Source organism: Phaethon aethereus (genome assembly GCF_964289735.1).
Source record: "Phaethon aethereus genome assembly, chromosome: 6".
Lineage (NCBI taxonomy): Eukaryota > Metazoa > Chordata > Aves > Phaethontiformes > Phaethontidae > Phaethon > Phaethon aethereus.
In genome coordinates this window covers 18016162-18027673 of record NC_138580.1, presented here as the reverse complement: position 1 = coordinate 18027673, position 11512 = coordinate 18016162, and the positions used below count along the sequence as shown (strand labels likewise).

Below are 11512 nucleotides of genomic sequence, written 5' to 3'. Positions count from 1 at the left end.
CGCGCGCGTGCGTGCGTCGCACGGCGTCTCGCGCTGCTGCCGGTTCCCGCCATCTGCCGCCGCCCCCCCCTCCCCCTTCCCCTTCCCCCCCCGGGCCTCAGCCCGCTCAGCGGCGCCGGGGACGCGCCGGGACGCAGGTACCGGGGCTCGGCCCCCTCCCCGCTTCCTAGTCCCCTTCCGCCACCCCCCCCCGCGGTGCCCGGCAGGGTGCCCCCCCCCTCGCCGCGAGGCGCCTCCCCTCACAGCGGCTCGGCCCGCGGCGGCCATGGAGCAGCGGGGCAGGAGGCGCTGCCCTCGGCCCCCGTCTCTCTGTCCGGGCGGGCGGTGGAGCAGGGGGATCCCGGGGGCGGCGGGAGGGGGAGCGGGGCCGCCAGGCCGGGCCGGGAGCGGCGGCGGCGCCTCAGTCCGGGCTGCCGGGGGGACTTTCCCCGGCGGCGCCTCCCGGGCTGCGCGCAGGGGCCGCTTCATTCATTCTTTAGCGTTTTTTGGTTAAAATACGCCCCGCCGTGCTGACCCGGAGCCCGCGGCGGTGCGGAGGCTGTTTCGCGTACCGCTGGGCCGGTGGCTTTGCCGGGCGGGGCGGAGGGGGGGAGCGGTAGCGCAGGAGGGCCCCGGGGACCCCGGCCGGGCCCCTGCGGGTGACCATGGCTCACGTCCCGTCAGAAACGAGCTCTTTTTCCCTCTTAGGCTTCCTCCGAAACTTTGGTTTCCATCTTTTACTGAGTTTTCTCGGGCACTTTTTTTTTTTATTGTACTTAAATCTATTGAAGTTGCAAGAATTTCTGTGTCTGGATTGGATCTGCTTGCCTTTCAACAGTGAGGAATTGGCGCATTGCTGCCCAAATTTGGAGAAATTTTATTAATCCAGGTTTCCTTCACTTATGTGTAACTCTTCTTCGCTGTGTTTAAAAATATCGGCAAAACAGTTCTACCAAACTTCTACAGAAACTTTAAGCCATGCTTATATCTTTCTGTAGAGATTATTTGGCCTGCCTAGTTATAAATTTCTCCTTTTTAACAGGTTTTTACAGTGGAGTAGGCTTACTCTTGTTAGCTCTTTTCTGTGAGAAAGCATGGCTCCGCTAAAGGTGCACGGACCTGTCCGGATGCGCAGCATGCAGACTGGGATTACAAAATGGAAAGAAGGGAGCTTTGAAATTGTGGAGAAGGACAACAAAGTGAGTCTAGTGGTTCACTACAATGTTGGAGGAATTCCAAAGACATTTCAGGTACACCAAACATTAAGGCTTTTGTTTGAGCAGTGCATGGATTGTGCTCTTTTGTGAACAGCTGTCCTCTTCAAGGCTATTAAGTGTCACGCAAACTACCCTCTGTCACTGTTTCTTGTTCCTCCTTTCCTGAACACTAATCCCTTTGTATAACTCTCCTGTAAATTATTCACGTGTATTGTTAAAGGATCTAAGGTTGGCATCAAGATACCACTGAATGGGAAGAATCAAAAAGCAGAGAAAAGTTACCAAAGTATATAGCATCGTGGCTCACATGTTCAGATTTTTGGAATGTGTAACCTTTCTGTTACTGGTACCTTTGCAGAATCCAGAGGTGAAGATCCTGAACACTTTGTACTAGCAGTTTTCCCAGCTGAAGAGTAATGGTGTTAATGCATTTGTAGCTTCTTGCTTGTTTATACAAGTCTGCTGAAGAGTAATTGTTGCAGTTTTAGGTTTAAATATGCCAGGCAATGTGGTTTCCTTACTGGGAGGCTGATGCAGATCACTGTTAAAAGATTCTCTTGCAATATTCAGCCTAAGTTGCCTTTTTTTCATTCTATAGTTGTTTTCATCTGAGTCTTCCTAGTTTTTTGTGCAAAATGCTCCAAATCAAAAGAATGCAAAGGAGTGTTTTTCTGTAAGAAATTTCTGTCTGATTTAAAAATATGCAGAGGATACAGGATCAGGTGGAAGAAAAAAAATCCTATCTTATTTAGCAACTTTGTAACATCCTAAACTGATCTAAATGTTGGCTTCTGCTTTTTCGTGCCAAAGTAGTTTTTCATCAGTAGTGTTCACCAGACCTTTCTCTGAGCCATTTATTTCTGTGTATGGACTCAGTGAAAAAAAGTTCACTTTAGTTTTGAAAGATCAGGTTTTGCTGCCTTAGTGTGCTGAGAAGTCTCGGGGAAGAACCTGGCAGCCTGTGTTGCCTTGGAATCAAGGCGTGAGAAAAATCATTAGCTGTGGATAGTTCCTACCTCTGTTACTGTAGACTTGAAAAGAATTGTCTGCCTTCTCACACGTGATGCTGTGACTGCATGTTTGATTTAATCCAGTGTTGGACCGTGTTGCTTCTGAGAAGAGCGGTCTCTTCTCGTACCTTCCCTGGCTGCTTGTTCTCATGTGTTCCTCTCTGCCATGAGTGTTAACGTGGTGTGACAGTGACTCAAAAGGTGGTTCCATAGGGAGGATGAGCCTATAGAACAGCTAACCATGGCCTAAAGGGGCAGGTTTTGCTCCCAGGCTCTCGCATTTGTTGGCTCTGGCACTTGTCGGATCTCTCTGAGCTTCAGAAGGGTTTTCATGTGAAGTAGTTCAGGGAAAGGACCAAACATGAGGTCTGGTGGAGGGGGCGATAATGGCACTGTGCAGCTAGGACCGCAGCAAAGGAGGAGGAGGAAGAATTGCCACATCTTCAGACCAATTATTTTTCTTTGGATGGTGGTTATTTTTCAGCAGGATCTGCTTTCTGGTCCTTTTCATCTTGAAGCAACACAGACACCAGCACAAGAGTGGTGGTGGGAGAGCTGCCTGCCCCTTGCACTGCAGGCTTGTGCTTGAATGTAGTTTGTGTGAGCCAGCCCCAGTCTGTCACAGTGCTTTTGCATGCTGTTTTGGGCATGACAAATTCCTGATAATTTTGCTTTAGAAATAGCATTCCCTTTTTTTGACAAGTTGCTCTGGGAGAACTGAGTGTGATTTCCCCACTTTTTTTTACTTTTCTGTAATGGAACGTTTGGATGGATCCAGGGTTATATTTCTTTCTACAGTGACTGGTGCGCCATCAAATTTCTTATGTCAGATGATATGTTTTATTGATGTTTCAGAGTCTTGATGAAGTTGTCCTAGATGCTAGATGTGTGTTAAGAGAAATATTTAATTTACGCACACCTCCCAAGACTTTGTGATGCTGACTGGGTCATAACAGGTGCATGGAGAGTATGGATGGAGCCCTCTTATGATAGCAGTTTGAGTTGAAATAGGTGATTTCCACTGAGATGGTGAAATAACTGTAATCCCTTTGCACTGGGCTCAGTGTTTTGAGAGGATGAAAAATTTGGAGGCCCTTTTCCAATTCTTAGGTCTCTAAAGATATTTTTAGCTTATATTTAAAAAAAAAAACAAAACACAACCACCCCCCAAAAAAACTCCCCCCAAAAAAACTCTCCCCAAAACACAAGGGTTGAGCACAAAGTATTTCAGAAGTGTAATTTTCCCATAAAAATAAACCCTTAGTTTCTGACTGAGGTAGTTTTCCAGCCCCTCTTATAAACTTCTGTTGTGTCTAGATTGGCTTTCCAAGAAGCTAGAGATCTGCATGGAAAAAAAAAAAATCTCACTGATGGACATGGAGTGCCTTTTACTATCTCAGCCTTATTTAAATTTGTTCAAGTATATAAAAATTAGGAATAATTTTTATTTTTAAACTTGTGTATAATTTGGAGGAGACAGGTTCTAGAGCAATGTATAGCGAAACTGTGGCATTAGAGTGTAATTAGTGTTCATGTCTATTTATTCATCCTCATTATTTAGATCAGCAGTGTGGCAGAATGCAGGTGGGGCCTGATTAGGAGAAGACTCCAATCTGATGGGCAGTGTTTTACTCTGTCTTGAGTAGTGCCTGATGACCTTGGCTGTGGTTTCCGATTTTGTATGAAGCGTTCAGTATCGCAGTATACTGGCATGGAGGTCATTGCGTGGCTAGTGCCTGATCTTAGACAAGGCTAAAGAAGCTGCAGCAAAATGAAGAATTAAGCAAAAAAAAAAGACAAGGGAGTAGAAAATTAGAGTATGCTTAGGTGTGTTTTGTCAAACTTCCATGCAGTCTGCAGATGTGAGATACTCTTTTGCTTCCTCTGCTTTAGGAGTTACCCTCAACCTACGTGCATAGTTGAGCCTTTACTGAACAGCCAGTTCTTATAGGTGACTTAGCATGAAGTAACAATTAAGTAATGGTATAAAAAAGTAGCAGCGGCATTATTAGGGAGCACGGATTCTTGCTAAAATTGTTCTTGTGCTTGACCATAACCCTGAAAGTTTTGACACCACCTAGTTATTATAATCTTGCATATAGACTTAAGTATGTTTCTTATTGATTTACTCTCTCAGCAAATTTTTTAAGCTGTGTCAAATCTGTCTTCCCTGAGAGCAAATTATAGAGTAGAAGTTTGTACTTCACATTTAAAACTTTCCCCATCTTAAATTATATTTCAGACTTGATGTGGACATTTCAGACAGGGACTGTATGAAGCTCTTATTCCTTTATGTTCAAAAATGTCATACTCAGTAGCAAAGCAAGTTTCAGAAAGCTTATCTAGGAATAAAGGGACTGTTGAGCTATAGTGATACTGTCCTTTCAGTTCTGTCAACTTCTAAGATCACCGATTACATTAATTCTGTGAGGCTTAATGTTTGCTTGAAATGGAGCAAGCAGAAGTATTTCCATGTGAGTGCCTCTTATCCTCTCTAGTTGAAGTGTTTTGTTTGAATTTGTAAGTATTTTGGCCTTTTAAAAATGGATTTATTTTTATAGTCACTTTCTTGTTTTCAGCTAAGCCATAACATTAAAACTGTGACCTTACGACCAAATGGTAGAAAACTGTGCTGCCTGATGCTAACACTAAAGGATACCAGCTTCCTGACAATTGATAAGGTACCATTTAAAGATGCAAATGAAATGCGGATGTACTTGGATGCAGTCCATCAAGACAGGGTTCACACTGGTAAGTGCAATTGTTGTAAATCATGTTAATAATAGTTTGGAAGGGGATTGGTGCTGTGTTTTCTTTTTTTCATCTTTAGCCAGTTTGTCTTCCTTGTGTTACTGACTTTCTTTGTGTTTGTGTAAATGCTTCTTTCTGTCTCTGAACCCCAATTTTTGTTACATACCTTTCTGGTAATGTACCTTTGTCATGCTGAACAATAAGCAGAGATTAAACATGTAGGAATTATGCTGTAAATATATTGGTATTTGAAAACTCATCTGTTTCGCACGTAGTCTCTTTCCTTTTTATTTTACTTCTTATTTTATTTTGTTTTTTTAAGGATAGGAACTTTACTACCAACTGAATAAATGACCAATATAAAGGATATCCATAAACATGCGCTTATGTCTGTGCACTCAGGATATTGTACTGTCTGTTGGCAAGAAATCTAGTGTGCCCCTTCCAAAATCAACTCCAGATAGATAATGTCTTATAAATAAGAATGCCAATTAGTTAAATGACAATCAAATCAAATATTGTATACTTTTTCTGTCAGCTGGGAAACCCTCTCAGGGATCTGGCAGCTTTGGAGGTGTGCTGGGCAGCAGGACCACACAGAAGGAAGCTAATAGGCAATTCTCTTATATAGAGAACCAGGTTTGTTTAATTGTTCAAATTTTTCCTCTCCTTTAATTTTATTTCATTCATTTCCCCCTCTCATTCTCTTATTGTATGTTGTAATAGCGCTGTAAATATTTATTTTGCATCCAAAGTCTTTGTAATCCAGAGGGTTTGGAATAGATGTACACAGAGTGGTTGGCAACAGTGTGTCTTGTTCATGAGGAGCCATATATTCTGTATGAATAAGAAAGGTCAGTGTCTGGCTGTGGAAGACAGAGTATGTTCTTCATGCTGAGCTATCAGTCAGGCAGAGAGGCAGCAGAAATAGAGGGAAAGTACATAATTAAGACTTGCTTCTCACATAGTTATGAGTATCTCTTTGTTATACTGAACATCTTACGTAGCAACTGAACATGTTATAGTCAGCATAGGTCTTAATGAGTTTTGCAGACTTCAGCCAAACATGCATATTGAAAAGCTGCTGACCCAGTTTTGTATCTGAATAAAGTTACTGAATTTGTGGCATTCTGCTCAGATTTTTGTGTAAATTTTGCAGACTCTTCCCTGGAAATGGTTTTACTTCAAAATATTTTTGTTCTTCCTTGTCTCCCTGCATAACGCAGATTTCATGTTATATCTACCAGCTTCAATTTTCCCTGTTATCTCTGTGAATATTCTTGTATTACCACCCTGAGGGATAATATTTTTGATGTTGTCCCAAAAGAAAATTTACGTGTTGCTTAAAGGCAATCTCACAGTAAAAACTCTTAAGGCTATGTATACAGTGGTAAGATTAGACATGCTTAGTTTTCAAGTCTAAAATTGACCAGCATTCCTGAGTCAACCGACGATTGGCTCTTTCCATTGCATTACTTGCTTTTGGCCCAAGGCTGTCAGGGTGCTGTTCTAATTGTGTGGGGTTTAATATGGCTTTTTTTTTAATACCACCCAGGATTGATTTGGGGTTAGTTAGAGATCATGCGTTAGGTGTTTTTTATGTCAAAGCATGTAAACGAGGTTTTAAAAACTGAAGTTCAACCGATTTAGTGTTGGAAAATGAGAAGGGAAATTGCAGTAGAGTTTCATCTTTATGACTTGCTTTGATATGGTCAAAATTTTACCTATGTCTAATTAGTGTTAAACTCTCTTAATCTGTTACAAGTAGCATTTTTCTGCTTTTGGATGCTACACTGCAGCAAGTAAAGCAGTGGTATAAATGCTAGATAAGACTGAAGAGGGTCATGTTTTTCACTGCTTCCATTGACTTGCTGACCCCCACTGCCTGGGTTTTGCAGAGTCCTCCCAAAAGAGTGACCGTGGAAAGTAAGGAGGAGAACCCATTTCGCAAGGTGCTGGGTACCCCAGCGAGAGCGTCTGTTAAGAATTCTGCTGGAACCGGAACACCTAGCAACAGGGTGAACATTTCAGCATCTCCTGCGTCATCAGTCCCTCACAGAACGGGCTTGTTGGAGAATCGGTAGGAGTGTTATCCTCTTATGATATTGTTAAAATTTAGCTCTTTATAGAGCTGCTGGTGGAACTCAGTACATGTAGAAGTAAGAAGGGAATATGTTTCTTCCTCTGGTTTTGCTGTTGCTCTTAACAGGATGTTAAAAGATGTGCTTTTCTAGCCTCTGGCTGGTACTGGCACTAGAGCTTTATGAACAACTTAAGAGTTGAGCAGACCAAATTCTCCTCTGTATGCTATGTTGTAAAAGTGGAGATTGTGGAAGATAGGTGCAAAGAGCACAGAAAGCATTGAGGAGTTCTGTTCAGTTGGAAGAGGATCATTTACTAGCCTTTCTGAAAGAATGACCACTTCAAAAATTTTCTGTCATCAGTGAAAAGAGGAAAAGAACACAACCTCCTGGTTCAGAAATGAGTGAAGATTATCCCAAAGAGAATGATTCTTCAACGTAAGTAACTGTTGTTTCTAGTTTCTGATTTTAAATTCTTTGTTCATTTGTAAAGGTAAATTGTTCTGAAAAGAATGCTTGGGTATTTCCAGTTTCAGCAACATGGTACAGGCCAGCCACCAGTCAACTTCTGAACACACTGGGTGCTTAAAGTGGGGTTTGCATTCAGGATTAACGAGGGAAATACAACCTGCTGTAGCGGTTGATTTGCAGGAACTGGCACATGCAAATTTTGTGTCATCTTTCGTCAGTTTTGTCAGTCAGGATTGTCATACGTGCTGTACATGTATAGCAATAGGTACCTTCTTCACTGAACTTGCTTTGACCCTTTTCAAAACAAAATTCCTAAAGGGAAATTACCATTTGGAGAATAAGCTCCATGTGTTTGAAATTACATTTAATCATAAGTAAGAAGGCTTGTATAAATGAATTGGTTAAACTTATCTGCGAGTGAAGTTTAACTATTCTATAGTCAAGTATTAAAGGTGATAGGAGAGAAATGCTTTAAAGCAAGTTGTAAATATCAAGCAGGAATATCCTGTTTCTTCTACAAGTGCACTGACTTCCACTCTTGTTTATCTGTAGGAATAATAAAGCCTTGAGTGATCCAGCATGGAAATACTTGAACAGTAGCAGAGAGAAACAGTTGAATCTGAAGCAGGCAGAGGAAAACAGGACATCAGGTAAAATAAAAGTAAATCCAAATGATACCTGGCTTTGACCAGTACGATTTTACTCCTTTGATATTAGTTCAGAAAGTTGCTACAGAGGTGGTTTTCCTAACCTACTTTCCCTGTGCCACTAACTTCCTTGCTTCCTACAGAACCATACATGAGATGCAAACAACTTGCCTTATTTGCAAAGCCTATCCTGCTCTAGTCTAACTCTGACCTTTATACTTGGGTGCTGATGCCAGCCCGTGTGCCACCTTGTTTGCAAATTCAACAAGCAGATTCAAACTTTGCTCCAAGCTGCCCTTCCCCTTCAGAGGAGATTCCTGTAAACACCTAAGGATTTCCTTTTTTGCTTGCTTTCTTGTTTATTTTTAAAGTTTTCCTTTGCTGTTAATGCCCACATGAATTGTGGGCTGTTTTTTGTGCTGAAAATGTGTATTGTTTGCTTTTACTTTGCTATCTTTTCCCCAGAACCTAGAGGGGGAACTCTTTGGGGCCAGGACTTTTGTTCTGTTTGTACCAAAGTTCTGTTGGGTACTGGTGTCTGACAAGGTTTTATGGACAATATAGAAATATTGACAGTATGTAAATAAGCTCGTAAGCAGCACCATTCTTCAGTTTTACTAATAAATCCTGAGCCTTTCTCCCCATAAAGGGGAATTTATTCAAGGTCTTGTTTTTATGGGGAATGTTGCTGAATCCATTCTTTTTTTAGTGCAGCTCTGATGGCACAAACACATTGCTGGAGGAGCTAGTAAGGTGAATGTTTATCTCTGAATGAAAAACTGGTTTGCTCTTTAGAGTCGAAATTAGAATCTGTGAGTGTATACCTGCAAGTTCAGGTAACAGTATTGCGAACTTCCTTCATATATCTGCATTTCTGAAAGTTGCATGGCTCAAACTGCTTCAAGCTGGGATAGCAGCAATGTTTATTCATTATCCAAACTAAATTACACTGTGATTCACCATAATAGGTCTTTTTTTTTGACTCTTGAGAGCATTTTTTTTATGTGGCACCATCTAAGGCATTAGAGTCTCAGGAGCTAACACAATGATATCAGAACAATGAAACAATCATATTTTGCCCCAAGCCTATAGTAATTTCTCTTCCCAGTTGAAATTTCACGGTAAACTGTTTTCACTTCTGCATGTTTACCTTGAATTTTGAGAGCACTGCATCAGAAATCATTAGTGAGTTTCTGTTATGTGTTATTGTGTATATTTGAACAAGAGGTGGGTATTTATTATGTTTCAGAAAGTTAAGAGCATCCAATGACTTTTTAATGCTTTGTATTGCAATTTGGATTTGATGGAGATTATGGTATTAAATTCAATTCAAACTCCAGCATGTCTTTACTTACATACGATTAATGTATGCATTAGTACTTCTAAGTATGTGTGTTAATACTTTCCCAACCAATTCTGGAAAACAGTATTTGATGATTTTTAAACCTTTTGACTAAATACTTTTAAACCAGTTGTATATTGTATAAATAGCTGTGTTACCTGGAACAAAATGACCTGCCTCTCTCTGTTTTTCAAGGTATTTTGCCATTGCAGTCATCATCCTTTTATGGTAGTCGGTCCTCATCAAGAGAGTACTCCACTGGCAGTTCCACCCTGGACAGGTAGGACTGATTCACTAGCATGAACTGTAAATGACAGTTCTTTTCCAGGAATTAGGATCTTCAGTTTCCTGTGTGTTTATCATGTGGTATATAGCTTATGTGCGTAAAATGTGTATGTATATTCCCCACTCAAAGAGTACAGTCTAGGTATTCAGTGTGGCTACAGTTGCTCTAGTTACATCGACAAACTCCAGTTACTGCTTGCAATAGACTATGTGAAATCACTCAAGTCTATTATAGTCATTGTGAATGGCTGATCTAGATGATACTTAAACTCTGGGTGGTTCAGATTCTATGTAATCTCTGGAACTTTAGACTGAATCCTTGCTTGATTTTTCGCAAGTAGATAAATGACATGAAAACTCTATTATATTTTAATAACAGTATTTTAGTAATACTGAATCATGCTGACATTGGGATTCTTCTGTGTTAGAAACTGTGCAGTCAAACTTGTCAGTCTCTGCCCTAGGTAGATGAGATACAAGATCAAGGAAGAAAAAAAGCATTGTCCATGCTTTACACATGAGGGACTAAGGTCCAGAGTGATTAGGTTACAAGAGCAAGAGGCTGAAAATGAAGACTCTGGCCCAGACGTGAATTTTAAGCATATCTTAGGAGTGGTGATCTCACGCTGTGCAATTGTTCTTCCTCTCATCATATGGTGTGGGGAGTTGTTAAATATCTTAAAGACAGAAGACTTGGTTACACTGCATGCACACCTGTGGATTTAAGGAGATTTAACCAAAGTATTCAAGTGCTCTGGAAAGAAGTTCTCTCTCAGACCTCTTTTGCATTATGATACATGCCAGTTAATCTTGTGTGGCTTTACCAGTCCTTCTCTTGTATAGTGATACAATTCCAGTGTCATGGACTGTAGCTATTTAAGGAAAAGCATTAGAAACCTTACGCTTCTTATCCTTTTATGTTTTTAGGTCTAGTGTATCCAGCCAGACCCCTTCAGCCAAAAGAAGCCTGGGATTTCTATCTCAGCCTGCCCCTCTTTCTGTTAAAAAAATGAGATCTAATCAAGATTACACAGGGTGGAACAAACCCCGAGTACCCCTTTCCACCCATCCTCAACAACAATTACAAGGGTAAATTTAATTTTCTTTATCTAGCATGCACACTTTGATCATCAGAACATGCACATTCTTGTTATAATTACTTAACAAAAAAAAAAAAAAAATCCTGAAATTAATGAACACTGAGACAGGGAACACTTTTCCTAGTTTGGAAAATATGTATTCTTAAATTCACTTCCTGAGCATTTTAGAGATACAATAATCTCAGGCAATTCATGTTCCTTTCATATACTTTCATGATTTGTTTCTCTATCTTGTGTATAGACACATTACTTTTTAACTCTTGGTTATAGAAACTCATGGGTGCTTGCCCGATAAATGCCACCTTCCATGAGTTTTTAGTTTAGTCTGAAGGGTGGGAAGACAGCTCCAATAAGAAACTCTGTGGGGAGTGGCTGGGGCGAGTATCTTACATGTCAGTAGTGCTGGGTTTAACACTTGCGTGTTTACACATTGACATACATACCATGTTCAATCTTCTTTTTTCCAGATTTTCAAACCTGGGAAACACCTGCTATATGAATGCCATTCTACAGTCCCTGTTTTCAATTCAGTCTTTTGCTAATGATTTGCTCAAGCAGGGTATCCCATGGAAAAAAATTCCACTCAATGCACTTATCAGGTAAAATTCACTTTGTGGGGAGGATATTTT

The 11512-nt window shown here is 40.9% G+C and overlaps 1 protein-coding gene across 1 annotated transcript in view; it reads left to right on the top strand.

Annotated features, from left to right (window-relative positions):
- Positions 1–479: 479 nt before the first annotated feature.
- Positions 480–11512, top strand: part of USP37 (ubiquitin specific peptidase 37) — a gene marked incomplete at its 3' end in the record, with an annotated part of 33937 nt that continues 22904 nt past the window's right edge. Inside the window, exons 1-9 of the mRNA XM_082001194.1 lie at positions 480–1229; positions 4786–4957; positions 5496–5596; positions 6856–7037; positions 7402–7476; positions 8062–8159; positions 9694–9778; positions 10711–10872; positions 11351–11482. Of these exons, the coding sequence (XP_081857320.1) occupies positions 1074–1229; positions 4786–4957; positions 5496–5596; positions 6856–7037; positions 7402–7476; positions 8062–8159; positions 9694–9778; positions 10711–10872; positions 11351–11482 (1163 nt within the window). The 5' untranslated portion in view covers positions 480–1073. The remainder of the gene's footprint in view (positions 1230–4785; positions 4958–5495; positions 5597–6855; positions 7038–7401; positions 7477–8061; positions 8160–9693; positions 9779–10710; positions 10873–11350; positions 11483–11512) is intronic.